At 39.6% G+C, this 25,498-nt stretch overlaps 1 protein-coding gene across 2 annotated transcripts in view; it reads left to right on the top strand.

Moving 5' to 3' along the window:
- igf1ra (insulin-like growth factor 1a receptor) overlaps nucleotides 1–20,943 on the top strand; it is a gene marked incomplete at its 3' end in the record, with an annotated part of 84,558 nt that extends 63,615 nt beyond the window's left edge. For both annotated transcript variants that reach the window (XM_079621821.1, XM_079621822.1), the window contains exons 4-21: nucleotides 920–1,056; nucleotides 2,816–2,960; nucleotides 5,020–5,228; nucleotides 6,993–7,119; nucleotides 7,248–7,483; nucleotides 7,581–7,748; nucleotides 7,961–8,165; nucleotides 12,674–12,951; nucleotides 13,147–13,289; nucleotides 13,382–13,547; nucleotides 13,691–13,793; nucleotides 13,881–13,951; nucleotides 14,316–14,545; nucleotides 14,726–14,833; nucleotides 15,118–15,280; nucleotides 15,388–15,517; nucleotides 17,734–17,868; nucleotides 20,442–20,943. In XM_079621821.1, the coding sequence (XP_079477947.1) occupies nucleotides 920–1,056; nucleotides 2,816–2,960; nucleotides 5,020–5,228; nucleotides 6,993–7,119; nucleotides 7,248–7,483; nucleotides 7,581–7,748; nucleotides 7,961–8,165; nucleotides 12,674–12,951; nucleotides 13,147–13,289; nucleotides 13,382–13,547; nucleotides 13,691–13,793; nucleotides 13,881–13,951; nucleotides 14,316–14,545; nucleotides 14,726–14,833; nucleotides 15,118–15,280; nucleotides 15,388–15,517; nucleotides 17,734–17,868; nucleotides 20,442–20,943 (3,256 nt within the window). The remainder of the gene's footprint in view (nucleotides 1–919; nucleotides 1,057–2,815; nucleotides 2,961–5,019; nucleotides 5,229–6,992; nucleotides 7,120–7,247; nucleotides 7,484–7,580; nucleotides 7,749–7,960; nucleotides 8,166–12,673; nucleotides 12,952–13,146; nucleotides 13,290–13,381; nucleotides 13,548–13,690; nucleotides 13,794–13,880; nucleotides 13,952–14,315; nucleotides 14,546–14,725; nucleotides 14,834–15,117; nucleotides 15,281–15,387; nucleotides 15,518–17,733; nucleotides 17,869–20,441) is intronic.
- Between the last annotated feature and the right edge of the window lie 4,555 nt (nucleotides 20,944–25,498).

Below are 25,498 nucleotides of genomic sequence, written 5' to 3'. Positions count from 1 at the left end.
GCATATCAGTGGAAAGTAGACGCTGAGTTTAGAATATGCTCCTGAAAAAAGTTTGGAGACCGAGGTGGCAGAAAGCGCCGGTTTCTTTGTTTTACAAAATCACGTTTTGATGTGAGTGTACTCAAATAAAAGTAGTTTACCGTTTCAAATGATCTAGACCCACTGTCTAGTATTTGTTTTTTTTAAATTATGTTTCAAAAATTTGTGAAATATACACCTGGCGCATGGAGAGAGGAAGATCACCATTATTTAGGGATTCTTCAAAAACCAAGAGAACTAGTGGGGGAAGCTGAGGAGAAAACTTTTTTTTAAAAACTCTGTGGGAAAGCCATCTGGACCCGGGGATTTTCCACTCTGCATCTGTGTAATAGCTTGGAGAATTTCGGTTAGACTAATAGGATCATCTTATTTGGTTTTTGACTCACTACTGATTTGAAGATTTAGATTTATGATCTTCAATATTCAAAATCCAGGCCTGTTCACTTTCAGGTAGTATGTAACATGCTGGAACGTGTTTAAACTAGGTAAAGGAGATTGTAATTACCACACCTTGGACTTTACTTAGACACCTGAACTTTTCAAGTAAAATATTAACAAACTTTTCCATATAACTTTTTAAATGTTGAGTCTGTTTTGCCTTTAAATTTACCAGACCTGGTTTTGCCTCACTGCTGATTTAATGATCCTCTTTTCACACAAAACCCAGGGTTTAAGCAGGGACTCTGTTAAGTGCATAAAGCAGTGACCTTGTGTTTGTCAAAAACAAGCCTTAAATATTCTTCATGTTTTGGTGAGACACAATAATCCTGTCACGGTTCAATGGCGTTTGCCTGTTAGGAGTCTGTGTGTGTGACTGGGACCTGTCCTTGACACTTACTCTCCCTTCTTCTCTCTCTCTCTCTCTCTCTCCCATCTGCAGTATGTTTTGTAGTGCCTGTGACGGACTGTGCGACAAGGTCTGCGAAACTAAAACAATTGACTCAGTGGATGCTGCTCAGTCCCTGCAGGGCTGCACGGTCATCAAAGGCAACCTGCACATCAACATCCGGCGGGGCAGTAAGTACCCTCACTCTCAACCTTTTCTCCACAAATGACATGAACATTCCCACTGTCATGGAAAACCTGGAATTATCAAAGAATGATCAAATTGTGATATCCAACATGGGATTTTATGATAAAGAGTAAAATATTATAATTTTATAGTATTTTTTCAGTTGCACTCTGTTCTAAAATATTTAATCTGCTAGATAAATATACATATACCGGTAATATAAAATTATATAATTTTTAATTGTGTTTTACCCAAAAACATACATTTTTGGTGATAAAAAATTTAAAAAAATCAGGACCATGTTAAGTTTTGTCATTGGTACATATTTTTTTGAAAAACTAAAATTGTGATTTAAGAAAAAAAAAAAAAGAAAGATTTAGCAAAAAGTATTATAGGGCTGTCAACGTTCACGTTAACTTAAAATATTAGTAATATTAGTGCTTTGGAACAATATATTTTTTTTAAAATTAAAAATATAAAATCAAAAAACAACATATAGGAGACATTTGTACACTAAACTTATCATTATTTTAATATTTATTCCCTAATGATTGGTACCTGATACACAAATGAAAATCAATTTAAAATGTGTATTATTTGTATAATTATTATTTTAAATGTACAAATATTTTTTAAACCCTTATCCAGTAATGAGGAACAGCAGGAAAGATCATGAAAATCATTGGTCAAACGCTGGTAGTTTGTTTCTGATTATTGTTTTTATTTCCCTGGGGTGACATAATAAGGTTCATGTACAGAATAAAGCTCTTAGTGGTTTGATATGGGACTGTTGCTGCCACCAGAGTCCTGCACTGGTTCTGTTTGGTAAACCCACACCCGCAGTACTTTACAATAGAACACGCGACCCGTAATCCGACAGCAGCACTAAATTAATTCTGTACCCGACTCGACCCATTTGACATAAAGACCGCGACCCGAACCGCACCCACATTAAATCTACTACATCAGATTGACAAAAAAAGATTTATTTTCTCATGTAACACAAGCAATCAAACCAACATTAGCCATTCTGAGTTGATGCATTTAAGAAAAATAGACATGCAGCCCAACATGGTAATAATTAAAAGAAAAAAAGATGAGAACGTGCATCCGTCGTGTAAATAATACAAAAATTGTTCCTACATCATGTAAACAATCTGCCCATATAAATGATTAGAGGTCTCCATAGATAATAAGAACAAATATGAGCCTTTACTGTCATATAATATAAAAGGATATTATAAGTGGATTCACTCTGCATTTAAATGTTAAATGTGTCTCTGCAGTGTATATGTGGCCGTTGGTCCGCTTAGCAGCAAAAAAATACTACTTTTATTCAAATTGAGCATATAGATTATATACAGAGAGCAACCAAAAAGCACTCCCTAATGACTGAAGATGTCAATCACTTCAGTTGCTGCGCGATTGGCTACAATGCTCAACGCTGAAAAATGCATTGTAATTAGACACCTTTCACGGTCTTCTGACTACAGAGCGTAAACACAAATAAGCACGGGACCGTTCCCGACCCGCACCGCAGATGACAACGTAAATAGAGGTTCACCCATCCCTGCCCCGCGTGCAGGACTCTGGCTGCCACCCATGTATCACTCACACTGATGAAGTGATGAGTTAGTGCAGACACTGTGTGTCCTTTGGGATTTGGTTTGTGTTGCTCCAGTGTCATATCTCTTTCTCTCTGTCTGTCTGTCTCCCCTCTCACACTGTCTATCTCTCTCTCTCTCTCTCTCTCTCTTTCCCCAGATAACATTGCATCAGAGCTGGAGAGTTTCATGGGCCTGATCCAGACAGTCACTGGATATGTAAAGATCAAACACTCTCAAACTCTGGGCTCTCTGTCCTTCCTCAAAAGCTTGCGATACATTAATGGAGAACATCTCTCAGAGCAGTAAGACTTTAAAACTCATAGTGTAATTATTGTTGTCGTGGCATTTTGACGATTGATTGTGTACAGAACAGAGTTAGCCTGCAAAACAGGTGCTGTAAATATGCTATATGTCTCACTGAACACTAGTTATTTGTTGGCCTGCTCAGGACTGTCAAAATAATTTGTGTAATCTTGAATGGCAGTTTGACTCCTCTAATGTGGAAATAATTTCAGCCTTAAGCTTGTTATTTGATCAGTATCTTCATCAGATGAAAAAAAGTAGGGCTGTCAAACGATTAATCGCATCCAAAATAAAAGTTTGTGTTTACATAATAAATGTGTGTGTACTGTGTATAATTATTTTATATATTTAAATACACACACATGCTTGTATATATTTAAGAAATATTTGCATGTATATACTGTATATATTTATATATAATTTATATTATATATAAATTATAAATATTTTATATATAAATAAATACAAATCTTAAATATATACATGAACGTGTGTGTATTTATATACATAAAATAATTATACACAGTATATACACATTTGTTAAGTAAACACAAACTTTTATTTTGGATGCGATTAATTGCGATTAATCGTTTAACAGCCCTAGAAAAAAGGATAGCTCTATTATTAAAATAATACCGGTGTGATTAGTTTTATATAAATTTTTGTTGTTTTCTAATAGTGGGACTTTGTTGAGAATAGGTATTTGATTTTTTTTTAATGTAAGAATATTATACGAATGTATTGTATATTAATATATTAAGAAATGTAAGATTAGTCTCCCATTGACAACCGTCAAAAAATTTGTAATTTGTCAGTAAGCCTCTTATGCTCACCAAGGCTGCATTTATTTATTCAAATATAAAAACAGTAATATTGTGAAATGTTATTACAATTTAAAATATCTTTTCTATTTTAATAAATAATAAAATACAAATTTATTCCTGTGATTAAGAAGCTGAATTTTCAGCAACCAGAACTACTTAGTTCATCCAGGAATTCAAGTTTTCCTGGATGATCCTTCAAAAAACAGTTCATATTTTATAATATATTAGGTTCATATTTTTGCGGAAACCTTGATACATAGTTTGTTTCAGGATTCTTTGACAAACAAAAAGGTTCAAAAGAACAGAATTGATTTGAAATAAGATTTGTAACATTATAAGTCTATTGTCAGTTTTGATTAATTTAATGCAACCTGGCTGAATAAAATATGAATTTCTTTAAAAAACATAAATCTTACTGACCCCAAACTTTTGAAGCGACCAAGCGAGTTAGACCAGCTGGTAGGTGGTTTGTAGCTGGTCAAAGATGATTACCATCTATTATGTTTCTGCACCAGCACAGTAGTCACGTTGCAACATAGTCTCATGTCTGAAACAAAAAGAACATGAATATTTCTTGTAACACTCTGTGTCCTTCACGATTCCCTGATTGTAACATGTGTCTTCAAGGGTTTCCATAGGAACGGGTGAAAGTAATAAAATGTCTAAGCTCAGAGTCGTAAAGCTAAGTCGAGAGATTCAGCTAATGTACGTGTGTTGTTCGTACATAAAGAAGTATACATTTAACCTCCTGATTAAGCAATTGATATCATGTATCTGATGATATCAGTACTAAAGTATCAAGTGTATATATAAATCAGTATTTGCTATCTGACTCACTTTCCCTCCCATGATTTTACGGAGGATGTCTGAGGGAGGCTGTGGGAACTCTTCTGTTGTGATCTCACTAGGGTTGAGTTTCATCTTGAGGAATGCTTGTAAGCAGCGCAGGCATTCTCCACGTTCCTGAGGAGTTCAGTGCGACTCAGTCGGGTGCAGCTGTAGAAGTCATCCTAAACCCTTTTCTGAGCCCTGATCTCCGCGTGTGCTTTCATGAAATACAATCTGTGCATGCGCTTCAGTTGTTGTTTTCACACATATCACATTCGTCACGTGAATAACCAGACCCGGTCATTCTCATTCCTTTCTTTGCTTAGATTATACTTACATTAGAAATAACACATTTCGTATTTAATACTAAGTTGTTTCGTTGTGTGTATGTTTTTTCCTGCTATAGGATTTATGCATTCTATGCAGTGGATAACCAGAACTTGCAGTACTTGTGGGACTGGAGTCAGCACAATCTGACCATTAGAGATGGGAAACTCTTCTTTCGCTTCAATCCCAAGCTTTGCATGTCTGAGATCCAGAAAATGTGGGAGAAGACTAGTGTAAACCAGAAGATGGAAGAGGACGACGTTCGTAGCAATGGAGAACGAGCAAGTTGTGAGTAGACAAAAGCCGCTTTTCAACCCAAAGGTGAAAAAGCAGCTAAAGTGTTTCCTGTGGTGCTCTGCCACTGCTAAATCTGTAAAGGAATTTTATTTTAAATGAATTGATTTTTTTAAACTCTTTTCCCCATCAGTGTTTTTTTTTTTTTTTTTAAGTTGCCAGCAACCACCAGCGTATTTGATAATTCTCACAAAAATGTCATGGCCTCCAGAATATTTAGTTTTTTGAATATCTGAAAAGACTAAAATTTAATCTAATATTGTTTTTAGTATTATTATTACCTTTTTTTATATTCATAATCAGTTGTTTTAAGTATTATTATTACTTTTTATATATATACATAATCACTTGTAATCATTATATTTTGTGAATCATAGTATTCTTGAATGCATGTGTGGGTGAGAGAGACTTTGGGTGACGTGTGGGAAGAGCTAGACTGAAAGTATATAAAGTTATATAAAGTTTCCATCGAGGCATAGCATAGGGATACACATTCCAATGTTAAAGGGAGAGATGACAGATATGTTGGAATGAAGACCTTTGTTTGGTCCATTGTCACTCCCTCCTATGTATTACATAATATGGTAAAATAAAAAAGAGATCTCTTGGCAAAATAACTGGTGTCTGGTCCCGTGAATTAAACAATAATGGGGAAAAGCATGATTTTTAAATCTACAATGCAATATATCAATAACTTTTTAACAAAAAAGCCTGTTTTATTCTAGCTTCATGCATTCTTTTTTATCAACACTTGAATGTGGATAAGTTTCATAAAAAAGTAACACTTTGAGCAAAAAGCTGAGAAAATTACGTCTTTGTCAAAGACTACATGCAGATCGGATTCAGAACGATGATCAAAACTTTGATGGAGTAGATTGAGTCTATCAACAACCTAATGCTTGCACAGTCATGAACCCCGTCCTGGGTCGACATTTCATTCAGTAACGTTAGGCAGTTTTGATCGATATGCGGTTTAATGTTGGTGATCGCGTTATTTTACATATGCATATGATTACATATGATATCGCTTGTTTCTGCATCATCTTCGCATATATTTTGATCAGGAGATTCAAAAGATGTGTAATAGCGCCTCCTACTGTATAACAGTGAAAACACGGAAAGCTGGAAAATCCCGTCAATGGCGGAACGTTTTTTTTTTTTTTTACTTAAATCAGCATCATTACTAACTGGTTGTTTTTAACCAACTTATATCAAGATACTTTTTAGTAGATGTTGAGTCAGTTAACAGTCCTCAGAAAGTATCCAAATACTTTTTATCTTCATTTTGAACAGTATATCTATCTATTGTTTTATAATTGATATAATGCATTGGCATTTGTAAGTGAGGCTTTAATGTCCAAATACTTTTTGAGGCAGTTGAACTGGTTGGTAGACGACAGCATAATCTCTCTACAAAGACATCACTCAAGACTCTTAAAAAGCATTTTGCTCCCAGGGTGTCCCAGTCGTTCTTCTGTACCTGCTCTATTATGTGTTTGACAGATTTCTGCATAGAGCGAATTCGCTTTGAAGAACGATGATAATGGCTTATTCAACGTGGTCGTATTTTTTTTTCCGCAGAAACATAATTGCTCTGACTCTAGACTGGTGAGACATTAACAGAAGTGCCTTTTCTAATACCACTTCGATTCCTAGAAGCTCATGAAAGATGGAAAGGCCATGGCACAGTCTTACATTCAAGTTGAAGAACTCTTATGGGTGCTTTTAGTTAAATCTCTCTTATGACCCCTCTTCTAGGTGAGAGTTATATTCTAAAGTTCAAATCCAACCACACTCAGAGTACTCGGATAAAGCTCACTTGGGAGCGATATCGACCGCCTGACTACAGAGACCTCATCAGCTTCATCGTGTATTACAAGGAGGCGTAAGTTTCAGACAGCCAGAAGTTACTATTATAGACATATTATTCACATCGAGTTTGTTAGCGGAGTTGGGATGAAACATTATGTAAATGTATACTGAAAGCATCTGTGCGCTGTTGTCTCAATGTAGACCATTCCAGAACATCACAGAATTCGACGGACAAGACGGATGTGGTTCTAATAGCTGGAACATGGTGGATGTGGACCTTCCTTCGGAGAAAGCAACAGACCCAGGGGTATTTCTGTCCCCTCTTAAACCCTGGACACAATATGCCATCTTTGTGAAAGCCGTTACCCTGGTTTTGGATGACAAGCATATAATGGGGGCTAAGAGTGAGGTGGTCTACATCCGCACCAATGCATCAGGTTGGCTTCACCAGTATCCCTCCTATATCCACCTAATATCCAGTATCTAATCTACAGTTTGACATATTACACCAACTATTATCTTGCTATTCCACAGCGCCATCAATGCCCCTCGATGCCCGCGCATATGCCAACTCCTCCTCATCCCTGATGGTGAAGTGGTCTCCTCCCATCTCTCCCAACGGGAACAAAACATTCTACCTACTCCGTTGGCAGCAGCAGGCAGAAGACCGTGAACTGTTTCAGCATAACTACTGCTCTAAAGGTAAGTGTGCACATTTAAAAATTTAGTGAAACGAGACGAAAACCTAGTACAGCTATGTGGGAAATCGTGTGAATCGTTATTATGCTATGGCACACTTTATCAATCAGATATTAGTTTTTTCAGAGAATTGTACAATAACTTTATTTATAAATGTGTGCAGCTTGTGTTTTTATTGCTTGATCAGTTTAGTCTGTCATTGTTTTGTAATACAGAGCTAAAGATCCCCATCCGCATCTCAGCCACGGCTTTGTCGGACATGGAGACTGACACAAAGCCTACCAAATCAGATGTTGGCGGGGGTGAAAAGGGCTGCTGCCCCTGCCCAAAAACTCAGGAGACCCTTAAGGCGGAAGCTGAAGACCGATCTTATCGCAAAGTCTTCGAGAACTTCCTGCACAACTCCATCTTCACACCTAGGTATGACACATGCACTGATGGCACTTTCTGAAGCTTTTAGATCTTATCAAGTGGTCAAATGTTTGGTTTTGTGGATTCTTGGATCTCCTGCTATTTGAAAACATTTATACATCCTTGCATGGTACCCAAATGCCTAAATCCGGTTTAAATGTTTAATTTTAAAGAAATATTTTTGGTTCACTATTAAGTTGAATCAACACTTGCTGCAAAATGTTGCCACACAAGACACAACATTTAAAGTGCCCCTATTATGGATTTTTGAAAATGACCTTTCATGTAGTGTGCAACATAGCTCTAGGTGAATGAAAACATCCTTCAAAGTTTTAAATCTGAAAGTGCACCGTATATAAAGTTATTGTCTTTCAAAATTAAGAGTCGGCTCTTAGTCAATGAAATTAATCGTTTTTCAAACGAGTCATAAGCCATTTTGTTGTGACGTCAAGACGAAACATTAGCGTATTGCCTGTCCACTTATTGCGCGCAGACACTAGGGAAAACTTGAATCTCAAACACGGCAGATGATTCCTGTGGATACTGGATACACACAAATGCTGTAAGACATTTTTGTTGACTTTTGTATGACAAACAATTTTGGTACTGTGTTGGCTTGCCAGTTGATGTCCAATGTGAAATCTGGGTCCTGATGGAAAACTACTGTTCTAGCGTACTGCATAGGTTAGGTGAACCCTCGGTAGTAACAGAGGCTGGGTTACTCCCAGCACTTTCGGCCACAGTTTACAACAGTGGTCTGAAGGCCTTAATTTTTTCATCCTTCCTGGAGAGCGAATATCAAAGCAGGTCTGAGCTCATGGTCTTGAGGCGGCTTGATTTCATAGAATCAAAACCAGAATTTTGGAGGCCCAGACCGAAGCCTAATTATTTCGACATGGGGCTGACAAGATCAGAACAAGAGGTTTTGGAAAGGGGTAGGTGCCAGCAGCGGAGGCTGGAGCAGAATCAGATGGTGAGGGGGGGAAAGGTACGGCTCTGAGAACTCCAGGACTGTGCGGCCACGTTGTTTGTTGCTGGGGCGACGGTGGCGGTTGCATATTAAGACTACAGCAGGCTGTAATTTGGGATGCACAAACAGACGCAGACTGGATTAATGAGACTGGAAAGCAGCCGCTGGCTCAGGGCTCGCTCCATGTTAGGCTTTTGTTTGCCGAAACGAGGAGTGACGTCTGCATTGTGTTATCTGTTTACCTTGCTTGTGGCGTTGGATGTTTTCTTGTCTCATGCGGGCGAAGAACGGCACACAGGAACCTGTTCAGGTTTACTTAGACGCACATGCTTTGAGACTTTCCGAAGGGTTCGTTCAGGACATCTGCAATCAGGGTTTTTTTTGTGGGTTGTTTATTTGGTTTCAAATGTGTGTGTGGCCAGGATTTTGGGTCATGAGTATTGATGCACAAATCGATGTCGCCAAACATCTTCTACCACTTAGTTTCCCCAAACGTCTGCTTTTGGAGCCTTATTTTCATCAAGGTAATGGTTTGCGGTTCACTCAGGGACGTCGTGATGCACCGTCAACCCGTCTCTCCATCTCTAATCGATTGAAAACAGACTTTCTAAATGTAAATATGCTTTCCCTCAGTAACAGGATGCTCGTGAGGCATCATTTTCTCCATCACTGATGACTTTTTATTTCCATCTTGACCCCAGCAGCCTTAGGGTGTCTGTTTTGAGCCCCCTCACTCTGTTTGCATTTGAAATTGGGGAGACAGATTTGTCACTGTCCCGTCCCCATTGAGCACACCTCATTACTGACATCAAGACTTCAGGAAAAGGTTTCTGAAACTGGTCTAGTCTGAGAAAAACAGGAGATGCTCAACACTTGAATGAAGCGGATATGTTTTTCCATTCAATGGTCGTCTCTCTTTTATCTTCCTCTCGCCTGCTCACTCTCCCTCCTTCCTCAGACGCGTTCTTTGTTTCTTTTGGAGTGTCCGACTCCCAGGAAATGTACAGCAAACCTATTTGGAATGTTAATGAATTTCAAAGGAAGAGGAGGTGTGGACGTGTTATCTCCCCTTGCAAACTCCTCAGCTGATTGGCACTGTAAAGAATGCCCGTGTCATTCTTGGTCCCTGTGGTTCAGCAAAAAGTTGAGCTTGCGCCAGGGGATGTGAGGTGTTGCCTATGCATCAATAGGTGACTGACACGTAAGCCTTTCTGCCTGGGAAAAGGAAAGACTGGATGTGCTGCTGTCAGTGTTGCCATTACGCCTTCTGTCTGAGGTTTGCTGGTGTAAAATCTTCCCTCAGGACTCTGTGCGTCTACATGTCTGTTTCATTCTTGAACAAGCCTGACCTTTTCCTTGTCAGCGGTCTATGCCAAAAGCAATTAGGGTAAAATCAGCAGTTATGGCCATAGACAAGAGGCAGATCCTGTTCGTGTTGAAGTCTAATTGGGTTAAAGGTTGCTAAAGAGTATTTTATACATGTACTTCAAACACATCAGGGTTTTCTTTGCACTTGATCAGTTGTAGTCAGCGAACTAGGTGTTGATGTGATGCTCGGGTGACAATATGATTTGATCTTCTCCAGTAAACGCCCTCAAGGGAGATCTGAATCCCTAGTTAGTGAGTATTAAATAGTGTCCAATTGCTTCCAAAATCCCTTATTATAAATCATGGAGTGGTATTCACTGGAAGTGACATGGAATGTGGCTAGGATTGATTTGATTGTTCCTCCCTACAGCGTTCTGTGTTGGCTTTTATTAAAAGTTTCCACTCACACAGATAAAGCAAACACACACAAAGATCTTCTCTCATCACTGTCATTCCTCAGTTGATTAATTTGAGCTGGCAGAATAAGGCTTATAGTAATGTTTAAACTTTCGTAATCATCAGTGGGTAAATTTGATTCTTGAAGACTGTTGAATAGGTCACTCATTGCGTGTCGCTATGTCAGTCAGGAAAAACACCAGCTGTTGCACCTATGGAGCAAAACTCTTCTTTCTTTTTTTGCAAATGCAACAGGATATTTTGTATAGCAGACCCAAATTTGTCCCAGTTTAGGGACAGCACATCAAATAAAGAATCAGTTGATGAAGTTGGCGGTACACTGAGAGAAAAAGTTCTGGTAATTGGCCAAGCAGCCGCAGTTCAGTACATCAGTCTATTTTATAACTAGTTACAATTCCCAAACTGTTTTTGACAAAAGCTGAAAACCTGTGTTGTCTGTCTCCACTTATTGTCTGTCAGTCTTTGTGTCTGACAGTTTTACCACTGTCCTCTCTTGTATTTTGGCACTCTGGGGTTTCCCTCATGTCCATCTCAAACTATCCTGTCTTTCTCATCTGTGATGGATCGTATTGTTTGGTCTGACTATTGAATCTTTACAGAGATCCCGAGCGAGCAAATCGTTACTCGTCTCCTAAAAGTGGCTCTAGGTAAGGTTATGACCCTGGCCTAGTCCTATTTGTGAAGTGGCAGTGGGTCAGTTGGCGTCTGGTAAGCTCTTGTGGTTGCTGCTGACTGCATGTCCTTAGTGGCGGCAGGGTTGACCTGTAGCCAGTGCCTTAGTTTGCTTATCGCCTCATGCACTGTCTCTACCAGCAGAGGCGAAGTCGGTCATATCATTATTATGGATGTTCTATGTTTGTTTCAAATATGCCTTCCCATTTCATTTTCTCATCTGCAAAAATGTTTATTGTATGTTTATTGCTTCATTTGCAAGTATATATTTTATAGTAAGCAATGACAGTGCATATGAATGCTTCATGAATAGACTTTTGTTTTATATCGGGACATGAAGGAGAATCAGAAAGAGAGGAAAGGGTCAGGGTAGAAACGAGAGTTAACAGTTCTTGGATACCAGCTCTCATTTAATTTTAAAACTACCAAATTTTCACGAGGGATCAGTCCCAGCCTAGCTGGATACATAGCAGTCATAAGAATTTAAAGGATCTCATTATTCAGGATGATAAATGATGAATAAGATCCAGAAGACAAAAAGGGAGCTCTGTAGGCTGTAGAGTAATGCAACTATTCTCAGTGTTACTAAGAGACCTGTTAGTAGGCCATTAGAGAATTAGGCTTTCACGTTAAAGGAAGTGGTGTGTGTTGTAGAGTAATTGTGCGCAGTAATTGGCTTTTATGCTTTTAAACCAGTGAAGACTCTGCTGACAAAAGGCTGACTGCACTATATCTTTCTATTATTTCTTACTGTTATTTTCTACTTAATTTCCTTTTACTCTTGACTTTTTTCACCTTTATTTCCTTGCCCCTCTTACTGTCCTTTTTTACTTTCTTTCCTACCTTTTACCATATCTCATTTACTGCTCCCTCCCCTCCCTTCCCTTTTCATCTTTCATTTTTCTGCTTCTGTTATTTTCCCATTCCCTTTCCTTTTTCATTGTCATGGACTACTTCCCTTTTCCTCATTCCTTTTTTCTGTTTCCTATCCTTTTCCTTTCCTTTCTTTCTCTATGTCCTTTGCTTTTCCTTCTCCTGTTCATTCCTCTCCTGTCATCCTCCTCTCTAATGCTTTTATTCCATGTCTCAGACCTCCAGACAGGAAGCGTCGAGACCTGTTCGGAGTGGCCAATGGCACACAGCTCCAAGGTGCAATCAGGAACATCACAGGACTGGAGAGTAACATCACTGACCCAGAGCTGCAGGAGAAAGAGTATCCTTTCTCCGAAGGCAAAATCCATGCAGACTTCATGGAGATTTCCCACCTGCAGCCCTTCACTGTGTACCGCATTGACATCCACGCTTGTAACTACAAGGTCCACCGTTGCAGTGCTGCGGCTTTTGTGTTCTCTAGAACCAAACCAGCAGGTCAGTAAAACCAACAAACCAAACTTGTGCACAAATGACTGCATATCCAGGCCAACAAAATATCAAACTTTCAAGTAATTCTCCGCTGTGCCTACAGCATGACTTGTTAACAGCAATTAAAACTGAAATGCAATTGAAATCTTATTGAATTACTGTAAGAGAGCACTGGCCTTGAGCACAATTGTTCTTCTCCAGACAAAGCGGATGATATTCCGGGCACTGTAACTCAGGAGAGGGATGAGAAAGCCGAAGGAACGGTGCTGCTGCGGTGGCCTGAACCTCATCACCCTAATGGACTGATCCTCATGTACGAGATCAAATATCGCCTGGGAACTGAGGTTAGTGCGACAACTAACTTATACACCATTAAGAAATAGTTTAAAACTGCAGCCAAGGCCACAAACCGACTGTGTGTGTGTGTGTGTTTCAGCCTGAGAAGCATGAGTGTGTATCACGGCAGCAGTACAGAGTGCTGCGAGGAGCTCAGCTTAGCAACTTGGCCTCTGGAAATTATTCCGCCCGGGTCAGAGCCACTTCTCTGGCTGGGAATGGGTCTTGGACTGAACCAGTGTCCTTCTATGTGCCACCACCTAAAAGTAAGGAACGCATATATGACTTAATTTTTAGGAAGAGGTATGCTTACTGATCACTTTGAAATAGCTTTTTTTATGGAAATGTAGAGAGACTACATAATGTTTCAAAGTTTTTAATTCTGTTTGAATGTCCTTCTCTTTTACAGTAGATTATGGTAATGCCTTCTATCTGGCCATCATCATCCCTGTTGTAGTGCTACTTTTGCTCACTGCAGTGATCAGCGTTGTCATCTTTGTCACCAAAAAGAGGTTGATGCCCCATCAAAAATAGACTTTATTTCAACTTCCAGTGTCCAGTACTGTTTTTCATTTGTTTTTATGTATGTTTGCTTTCAGGAATAGTGACAGGTTAGGAAACGGTGTGCTCTATGCTTCTGTAAACCCTGAATATTTCAGTCCTTTTGAAAGTGAGTATTATGGTTTAAAAACCAGGTTGTCTAGGTGTTGCACTGACATTTTTTTTTTTTTTTTTTTTACATTAAAAAATACTGTAACATTAACACAAATAATAATTTCATAATTCTAACAAAAATTGTGCAACAATTTGACAAAAACAAACAAACAAAACTTTTACAATATATTATTTTATTTCCTAGTAAATTTGCAACCAATATTACTTGAATTATTTGTCACAGCCATAACTAATCATGAAATCATCATGAAACTTTTGCCTCATCATCTTGGTTTGGCCAAACATACGGGATGATTGTTTTTCTATGATACACTGCACTCCTTGTTTAAATGTGCTGACTCTTATTTCTGCAACCTCAGTGTATGTACCAGATGAATGGGAAGTGGCTCGGGAGAAAATCACCATGTGTCGTGAGCTGGGCCAGGGCTCCTTTGGTATGGTATATGAGGGCATCGCAAAGGGCGTCGTCAAAGATGAACCTGAGACCAGAGTAGCCATCAAGACTGTAAATGAATCCGCCAGTATGCGTGAACGCATCGAGTTCCTGAACGAAGCTTCAGTTATGAAGGAGTTCAACTGTCACCATGTGGTAAGAAAGAGGGCACAATCTCATCAAGCAGTTGGTTTTACCAACAACAACAATTTTTTTTATGTATTAAGTGTATCATTTCTGTGCCACCAAACAAATGGCAAAAATAATGATGCTTTTTAAACAGGTTGCTCAGACACAGGTTTCTCAGTGTTTTCATAGTGACCCTGATTTGTTTAGGTGCGACTTCTTGGTGTGGTTTCGCAAGGCCAACCCACTCTAGTTATAATGGAGCTCATGACACGGGGCGATCTGAAGAGCTACTTGCGTTCTCTCCGTTCAAAAGAGGTATGAAACATCCTGTCATCTCTGCCTGCACAAACATCCTCCCCACAAATGCTTTAATTGTTATCCCATAATTGATCTCTATACTTCTTTTTAGCTTATTAGAATACACTTTTACTTCATAACGATTATTACGTTTATTTTTGTTCTGCTCTGATCTATGGGCTACATCTTATGCCCCCTTTACTCAATATGTCAGTCAGCTCTTCACAAAGGGGTTAGAAGTACAAGAGAGAAACAGAAGTGTTGAATGCAGCATTTGTCCTCTTTTTTTTCCCACCATGTAGCAGGGCTCTAGCAGCCAGTCTCTGCCTCCGCTGAAGAAGATGATTCAGATGGCCGGAGAGATAGCGGACGGGATGGCATACCTCAATGCCAACAAGTTTGTCCATCGAGACCTGGCTGCCAGGAACTGCATGGTTGCTGAGGACTTCACAGTTAAAATCGGAGGCAAGTCTTTGTGTTTAAGGAATATATTTGAAACATGATTTCATTGAGAGGTGCGACTGGCCTTTCACAGCTTTCTTCCAGCTCATGTTTGCTCTTTATGTGTTTAGACTTTGGCATGACAAGGGACATCTACGAGACTGATTACTATCGCAAAGGAGGCAAAGGGCTGCTGCCGGTCCGCTGGATGTCCCCGGAGTCTTTGAAAGATGGAGTGTTCACAACAAATTCTGATGTCTGGTATGAGCTGCCTGTCCTCTCTTCACACACAAATGCAAAACTTTCTGTTGCTTCTCTGCAGTGTGTGTGTGTGTGTGTGTGTGTGTGTGTGTGTGTGTGTGTGTGTGTGTGTGTGTGTGTGTGTGTGTGTGTGTGTGTGTGTGTGTGTGTGTGTGTGTGTGTGTGTGTGTGTGTGTGTGTGTGTGTGTGTGTGTGTGTGCGCGCGCGTGTGTGTGTGTATTGATCTGCGCTTGCATGTACAGTACGTTACCGGTCAAACATTTGGACATACAGGTTGCATTTATTATACAGTAAAAACATTAATAGCGTGAAATATTATTACAAGTTAAAGTAACTGTTTTCTGTTTTAATATATTATACAATGTAATTTATTTCTGTGATTCAAAGCTGAGTTTTCAGCAGCAGTTACTCTAGTCTTCAGTCACATGATCCTTTAGAAATCAATCTACATGATTTGGTGAGAAACATTTCTTTCTTATTATTTATTAGCCATGTTGAAAACAGTTGTGATTTAAAAAAAAGCAATTATTTGAAATAGAAATCTTTTGTAATTGTATAAATATCTTTACTTTTGATGTTTTACAATTTAATGCATCTTTTCTGAATTATTCTGTTGCAAAAAAAGGAAAATGGAAGTGTAGGAATTGTATAGGAAAAATCTAAACTAACTTTATATTTAGGTTTCTTCAAAGTAGTTACCTTTGGTATTGGTTGGGGTTTTATGATGTCTCCTTTTGTGGGATCCCCTTCCTAAAAAATAAAGAAAGTTTTATATAAACCCTGCAAATAATTACAACAAACTTAAGTCTAAAACTTAATAGATTATGTTAAGAAATGTATGTGCAAAACAATATATTTGCCTATAAAAAAATAAAAAACCGGAAGTATAAGCTTTTATCAAAAAAAGTTTGATTTATTTACGCGTCCAAAATTTGACTGATGAAACACTGGGATGTTTCCATCTGATCAGCGGGATGTCCCATCAGAGACACAGAAGCCCCTCTTCACCACAGGCCCCCAACTGTCCAGAAAGCATTGAAACTGTCTCTTTATTTTTCTTAATACGACAGGAAGCCTCATAGGCCTATAAGAGGTGAAAACCCTTTAATGTTTTTTTCCACTGATGTTCTGTGTCAAGGGAGAATAATATGCATCACATCCAGACATTCTTCCAGTCCCAGCCAAGCGAAACGTGCCCAAACACATTGTCTCTTTGTCTCAGACAGACTGTCTCTCCACAGCCTTAGTCCCAGCAGCGGCGGTTCAGTAGAACAGAGTCACGGTGCCATAGACCGACTCCTCCAATTCTGCAGTTTCCCAATCTCCAGCGTCCCACAGCTCTGTCACTCCGTGCGCTCCTAACCTCCTCCAGATGTTTGGTAATGATGGGGTTGGTGTGCCAGCGCAGACCCGCCTCCCTGTCCCTCCGTCCGTATCTGCTGCTTTTGAAGTCCCTGAGATGAAAAGAGTCACCGCGAGCTCCCATCTCGTACTCCCATAAACCTCGCCGTTAGGTGTCTTTATTTGTTTCCTTCCCCCGAAAAAGTCCCACTCTAATGCGGTTTTGTCTTTCAACACGCAGATGTTGCAGCCAATTAGATGCAAGTCACTGTTGTAATAGCCCTGTTTTAAAGGGTGTTGAGCTTTGTCTCAGATCCCTGGCCAGTGTAGAAAATTTGTCCTCGGAGAACTAATGAATAACGACTGGCAACAGTGTGCTCTTTGTGTGGTTTTTATTTGGGGTTTGCCGACTTTCTGGTCCGCTGCTGCACTTTCTCACCGGCCGCCGGCTAATATATGGACTCGTTTTCATTAATGAGGAACACAGGGCTAACAAAAACACCACACTAAAAGAGAAAAGTTCAGGTCAGCGGCTCATGCGGTGTTCGCAACTGTTTTGAAAATGAGCATTTTGTTGTCCCATGCTAGAAAAATAAGGAAATGCGTAGATGCATCCGCAGCTTTTCAGTGACACGCACTGCTTTTAGGCTCCGCAGGACTGCAATTGTCTCTAAGCGCCTCTTCATGCATCTATTGACCTTAAATGGCCTCATTCCTTTCCTCTCTGTCCTCGTCTGACTGGATTGAGTTACTTGATGTTTACGGTTGCTGACGTAATTGGACGTAAATGGGTTTTGTGACATTTAGCATGATTTACTGTAAGTGCCTTTGTGTTGCTCCTGCAGAGTTATTTTAACCAGTTCCTCTTTCTTCAGGTCGTTCGGTGTGGTTTTATGGGAGATTGCTACTTTAGCCGAGCAGCCCTACCAGGGCATGTCCAACGAGCAGGTACTGCGCTTCGTCATGGAGGGAGGACTGCTGGATAAACCCGACAACTGCCCCGACATGCTGTGAGTCCACCAACTGCACTTTGCTCCCAAACTTGGCACTCTGCTTTACACTGTTAACCCTTTGTCCTCTAATAGCCTCTTTTCTATTTAGGGATGCGATATCACGTTAAAATGTCGATAGTATGTCACCAGATGCTGCTGCTAACGTCACGCCAGGCCAAAGCCTGACTGGTGTCATTTGCGTCACGGGTTAAAAGGAGACAGGTGACATCATGTTGTCAAAGAGCTTCCATCCATAGAAGGGAGAATGCGCGGTTCCCAGGGGGTGACAGTAACGGTGACCCGTGCTGCTCCACTTTTTATTAAGAGCTTCTCGTACTTATCTTAGCATCTTCATGTCTGCCTGCGTCACCGATCTGGTCTGCCATTCTCCTTTTCTGGGCTGATGTCCGTAGCGAGGCATGAGGTCTATCTGTCCGTTTCTCTTGACCCCTTTCTCCCTCAGTCACTCTTTCTTGTCTCAACTGTTATGGAAACACAAACCCCCGGTTTCCATGGCAGCTACATTGTCCTGATTGCACGAGAGAGGAGGATTGAGCATATGCTGCGCTACATAGCTAGCGCTGTAAAAACGCTGAAGCTTTGTCATCTGTATCTCATCATTACACTCAGCTAAACATCATAAAGTCAGGATGTCGGCCTCATTTCTATGATATCATGAGAATTTAAGTATTACTTGGCTGAAATACAAGGGCAGGGATTCAGAAATAGCATGTAGATCTCTTGAACACTTGCTTGAACAACGCTCATCATGTTGAGCTCAATACTTGGACATTTTTATTCCAAAACTGTTTAACAATGTTTCTGAAGCATTTTTTAAATAGTATACCAGTAGTCCTATCATGGATAAATTGTTGTTGTTTTTTAAAGAAAAGATTTTGAGGTTTTATATTTCATCATTGTCCTTGATGGCAGTCAGAAGCTCTGTTCCAAAACCTAGTGAGCTGCCTACCTAGATAGCATAGAACAGATGTCACTATGAATATGTCATTTAATACTAAAAAGTAGTGAAAATAGTTCAGATTTGTGTGAGTGCTGTTTTTTTTTTATCTTGCCATAGGCTTAAAAACGTACTAACATCAAACACTTTTGGGATTAATCTTGAGTCGAGTCTCTCATGCCGACTCCAAGCGCTATTTGTGGAGTTGCTGGCTTTGTAGAGCGCTTCAAATCTTTAACTTATGAGGTTTCCTTTCAGTTAGTATGCTGCCTTAGAAGGCAGCCGCCCATAGAGAGAGGCAGTAGACAGGACGGTAGCTCAATGGGTTTTGGAAAAGAGATAGTGAGTGCAGACAGAGGACAGGATTTATCACATTTTCTGATTGCGTTTAAAATCACTTCAGTGAGAAATGACAGATGGCTTCTGCTATGAATTTGTGATCCAACAAACGGTAAAAAGGGTGGTTACTTGCAAACGCCAGGCCTGTCCTAAAAAACTTGTTGTCGTTTTGAGGGAACATCTCTGAAGTTGAAGCCACAAAAAAGTGTAACTTCCAGTGCAGTATTTGACCTGATGCTGTGCAATGTCCTTGCGAGAAGGATCCCAGGTCTGCTCTGAACCTGTGGCTGGAGGTCACTTAAAATGTATTTCAGTGGGACCGTTAGTGCTGAAACTCTTCTTAGCTTGTTTGTTTGTTTTACCAAGATGGTGGGAGAGTACCACACCAAACTGTTATGATCATAGGTTTTATTATTTTGTTTTGTTTTATTGCTTCTCATGCATCCTTAGGTGTTCACATAAGACATGTCTGTGGAGTTTTCAGGATAGTAGTGCACTTCTCAGTGTGTACAACCACAAAATGTTTTTGAAGTTGTCTTCTCCGCAACACTCCGGTGTGTTCTAGCTTTAGTGAACACTGCCACCTGTTGATGGGTGGAGTTTTTAAGTGTGAATCACCTGGGTTTGAGATTTTATTGACATTATATTGCTTGTTTGCACTGCAGTATACAAGTATGAGATTTGTACATGAATATGAGAGTTGTACATTGCCTCTGTCACAACCAAAATGCTGAAATTTGGCTATATTTCAGTTATAATGTCCATTTTGCTGAAAATCTCTCGAATTCTGCAACTCGACTCTAATTTTCATTCAAGTTGTTCCATTTTATTTCAGATTTATTTTAATTACCAAATCTTTTTAATAGTTTTAGTTTATGATAAAAACTCTGTATACAGATCAGAGTTTTAGACTGATTCAAACTGGTAAATAATCTTTTTGAAGTATTGATTAAAAGAACTGGCTTATTCTGGTCATTTAATTCCAGGAATCAGGCTTAACTGGTCATGCTGTACATTTTTGATTCACTAAAATGAACTGGCTCAAAAGAGTCATTTGTTCATAAATCGGATTACACTGGTTGCACGGTGTGTTTTGATTCACTAAAATGAACTGGCTCTTAAGAATAATTTGTTTTGCAAATCTTTTGTTTTTTAGTGTGCATTATTTGGAGTTCACAGTCAGTTTATTGCATCACATCAAATATAGTAACTTTTATTTTGAATAGTTAATGTGACTTCTGATCAACTTTCTTTAAATTCAAACTATAACACCATATGTGTATCTGGTCTACAGGTTTGAACTGATGCGGATGTGCTGGCAGTACAACCCTAAAATGCGACCGTCTTTTCTGGAGATCATCAACAGCATAAAAGAGGAACTGGAGCCGCCCTTCCCAGAGGTTAGCTTTTTCTACAGTGAGGAGAACAAGCCCCCCGACACAGAGGAACTGGACATGGAGGTGGAGAACATGGAGAACGTTCCACTGGATCCTGCTTCCACGTTAGGCCCCTCCTCTCAGGGGAGCACAGGGGCTCAGACCCAGAGTCCACAGCCGCTCTCCCCGGCTCAGGGGCCCGGGACGCCACTGGGGTCCGCCCTAACCCCCTCCACCTCACCACCCTCCTCCTCAGCCTCTCCGGGCCTGGCCTTAGACAAGCACTCAGGACAGGTAGCAGCAAACGGGCCAGTGGTGCTGTTGGGGCAGGCGTTCGACGAGACGCAGCCCTACGCACACATGAACGGGGGGAGGAAGAACGAGCGAGCGCTGCCACTGCCTCAGTCATCGGCCTGCTGATCACGACTGCTCAGTTTCCCTCTACTCCTCACACAGGGTACCCACATTTCCTTCGCCCCTTTGTCTACATGGTCATATGTGTTTTTTCTTTCATTCTCGAGGAGTCAAAACCCAGGGCTGACCGTGGAGTCGACAACCAAAAGGACGGTGTCCTTCCTGGAAGTCAGTGGATCATTTTGTTCAAATGATTTCGAATGATGGAGGATGTTTCGGGTGATTGGTGACAGAAAAAGCCTACAAAAACTCTTGCAATATTTAAGTTTTCAGAATGAACCACCACACTAGAGAGGCCTGGCTTTCACTTGTGTGAAGAAAAAAAAACGGTTTTAATGTTTTCTAAAGGAGAAAACCTGCCAGTTCATTGTGAAACAAGAGAGACAAGCATATTAGCCAGCAAGCCCAGCCCGTGAACGCTTTCAGGGTGCATACCAGTGTGTTTTATACAAAAATACACATTCACCTCTTCAGCGCAAGTACATTTCTTCCTCTAAAACTGTCACACATTTCTCTTTCAAAATGGCGCAAGACTTTCTTAGCTGCGACCGATTGTTCTCAATCAGTGATTGGTCATGTTACTGGTTGAATCCACCCTTCTACTTAATCCATTTCAAGGGTGTTTGTTTGAGTGAGGTGGGCTTTTTTTGAAACTGCCAAATTTTTGCCAAATCAAAAGTTATTTATCATGACATCACCCCCCCATCCACAGCCGATTTTTCAAGGTTGCACTTTGAAGTAGCGCAATCGAGGGACTAAGCTCTCATACTGTCTTTGATGGGGGATTTCTGGACCTCATCTTTTACAATCAGCTTGAGTTTGTAAATCCTTCCCCTTTTTATATGGATCTGATCTTCGACTATTGCATGGCAGTTCCTGCTGCACACACCATCTGTGAGCTGAGCCTCTGTGAAAGCAATGTCTCAAGTCAAAAGGAAAGAGCGCGACGCTAATCGTGAAGGTGAAGAGATTGGTGCGCTGCAGAGGCGTATATGAATTATAAGGGATCAGCTCGGTCATGAAGCAAACTGAGGGGCTTCATCTGTTTTGTGGGATGAGTGAGGCATTGTACACAGCAGGTATTTTTTTAGACTAGTCATTAGTCTCTCTGTACAAATCATATGATTCTGAGAAGGGTCTTACAGTTCTATGTTAGACCACAAGATCATTTACACACAATTCATTGGTTTGAGTCACTTTTGATAACTTTTTTACAGTTCTGATGTTCACCTCTTTGTCTGTACAGAAAGAAGCTGCTATTTTTTTCTTTTGTCGGTGTGAATATATATATATACATATATATGTATATATATATATATATGTATATATATGTATACATGTATATGGAAATCCTTCAGGTTTAATATGTTATGATATCTCCACTACAGTCCATTTTCTTATGCTTTATACTCTTCTTGCTAAAAAAAAGAAAAAAAGAAAACAAAAAAAGAATAGCAATTTATTTTTTTCTCCCTAAGAGGTTGTCTGCATTGCCACATGTCCATTGCCTTGTGTTTAACATTTCTCTATAATATTATTATTATTATTATTAGTTACAACAAACTCCTTTAGCTCTGCATGTGAACTTTAGGCACCCTTGATAAAGTTGTCTACCATTGCACCTGCTCATGAGGTGCAGCTCAATCTCAGGTTAATGTTACAGTTTTGTTCTCCAAACATCATGTTCCCATCATAGCAGATTCCACCTCAGTTGCTGGCCTCTCCTTACAGTGTAGTAAACCGTACAGTATGTCAGTGTCTGCCTGGCATTGACATGGAAGTTTTCATTTACATTTCTTTACCCTCATAGACTATTTGTAACCCATTCATGTAACTGAATAGCAACTAACAGGGCTAAACGGGTTGTCTTAATTTGTCTCGCATATGCCAACCAGCCTGTATCGCCTCCAAAAGAGATGTATTCGTAATCTCAGTAACCACCTCGATTTTATAAATCCATGCAATGAACACTAACCTTCCTGATGAAATATGCCACCTGTAACCAAATAAGAATCGGTTCAAGTTCAGAGAAGTGATCGGTTTCTTCAAAGATTGCTTAATAAAACAATAGGTTTCCCTGGCTAGTTGGCTTTAAAAAAAAGTTTAGTTTTGAAGAATTTCTTCATGTGTATTTGGGAACGTTACCCAGGACTTATTTATCCTGTCTTAGAAGGTTATTTTCCCCCTTTTAAGGGGTATTTATTTAATTTCCTGTTTTTTTTTTTTGTGCGTGTGTGTGTGTGATACCAGTTGAAATCACTGTACAAATGCCCTTATGATTTAGTATAAAGTCTGATTCTAGATGCATTTTCCATGATGTCATGACTGGGGGACTTTCTTTTTTCATTTCCTTCAGCATCTATCTACCTCATTCTCTTTTATTTTTTTTAAACGTGTAAGTATATGAAATGATAAAATACATCTCGCTTTCTTCTGGGACACCTTATCATCATCTGTCATGTCTCTGATTTAAAAAAAAAAAAAAAACTAACAAAAAAACCTCTTTAAGCACCACAGAGTACAAGCTCCCAGGAGTGGAGAGAGAGGAAGTCATGGTGTGAGGTATCATGCCTATGGGAGTCCTAATGGCGAGTCTATTGCATCCCTTATCACATGCCTGGCAACGCAAAAATCGCACTGCTCTCGATCACACTGCAATATACTTTCTAATTCACCAGATGGTTTCATCATAATGGACCTTAGAGATAAAACAGTTCTTTTTTTTTTGTATTTAATATTCTTCTTCACTGATCACCCCTTATTTGCCATCTAATCAATAAAACGGCTGTTCATAAAAGTTTAGGAGAGCATATGATATCCTCATATTGAGTACCTTGCAATGAGAGCAAGACTTCAACGAAAAACATGATTTGAGTCCAGATATGATGTTGTCATTGAAAGCTCTACATGATGTTCAATTTTCCATTAGTTTAAAGGATCTTATTTAGCAAGAACTCATTTGCAGCATCAAGAGATCAAGGCCCTTGACATCCTGTTTCCCAGCATGACCTTCTTCTGCACAACAATGTCAGTCTCCTACATCTGTCGATGGCCTATAACTGAGGATGACTTTAATACACCGATAACTATAACACTATAAGTGAATCGTCCTTCTCGTTTGCTGCAGTCTGCTCTAATACCTTTTGGCCAAAGCATCTAACGATCGAATGCATACTGTGGATTTCGTAACACTTTCTCACAACAAACCAGTGGATTTTTTTTCCCCTTCTCATAAACCTACCTGGAAAAAAACAGTCAAAGATTTGTTTGGTCGGATGCACTCCATGTCTAGCGAGTACAATATACTGTATAAAGGGCCAATTGTTGTCGGCGTATTCATCGACATCATTCTCTAGAGGGAGAAAGGGCTGTAGTTTTGCCACTTTTCTACTGCTGCTGACAACATGCTGCTTTAAAGAGACTACAAATAGTCTTGCCAATCGCATTGGGTAGGTGGTGGATCTAAGCAACATGCTTTCTCTCTGCAAACCACCGTTAAAAACAGATGGGTCAGACGATTAAATTGCAAAGAGGATTCAGAGAAAGTCACGGTCTTACAACCCCTGGTCGTTCTGTTTCATGGCACTTAAAATATTCGTTTGACTTTTTTTTTTTAATCTTTTGAACACCAGGGGTTGGAAACGAGGGCGCTTGCAGAAGATACTGGTCGGGATGCTGAGAGGCACATTGTTAGAAAGAAATATTATTCTGTGTGGTACAAGACCATCGAAATAACCATTCTATAAAAGCCCTTGTGCTTGTATTGTTGCGTATGTATATGGGTGGGAGTGTATCACATGTAGATGTAGTGATTAAGATTTTGATGTGTTTATAATGGAAAATTATAGATATCACTATTTATTTCTGCTTCTTTTTTCTTCCTGTAATGAATATGGACAAAAGCATTGGCCTGTTGCAAAGTGAATGTCAGTTTTCATTGAATGCTGCCAAGGTTCCTTAGTTACCAGTAGATTTCAGTTCTACAGAAACACATACACAAATAGGACAGCGATGTCCAGTAGATTACGGGTAGTCATGACACAGAGAGAGAGCGAGAGAGAGAGAGAGAGAGAACATGACTAGAATTTAAAATAAAGAGTTTACAGTAGAAATAGCTTATGTTGCAATGAAAGTTTTCTGCAAACCTGAAGGTAGATTGACTGAAAGATTTTTTCCTCAACTATCATGAGAACTATTATTTTATTATATTTCTTCTTCATAATGCAAAACCTCAGGTTTAGAACAGATGCATGAATGCATTTTAATTGCAATAATGAGCTTGAGGTTTCACAGACATCATTTCCCAGGCACTGTTTCTGCTTGGCATTCCAACAAATTTCAAAAGGGGCCTTGAACTACTGTACTGAAAAGAGTTTAATAACACTTTATTTACCTTTCACAAAAAAAAAAAAAAAAAAGGAGAAAAATAAAAATATCTCTGTGTCATTGCATTGATTTGTAGAAACTGATGATGAAATGACTTGGCTGGTACTCTCGTCGTCTTTTAAGTTATGTATCTAAGGCCTCCTGTTTTTCAGTTTTCTCCTCACCTCCAGTTGAG

This window comes from Phoxinus phoxinus (genome assembly GCF_949152265.1).
Source record: "Phoxinus phoxinus genome assembly, chromosome: 8".
Lineage (NCBI taxonomy): Eukaryota > Metazoa > Chordata > Actinopteri > Cypriniformes > Leuciscidae > Phoxinus > Phoxinus phoxinus.
Note: the sequence above shows the minus strand (reverse complement) of the source record. Positions and strands in the feature narration are given on the sequence as shown.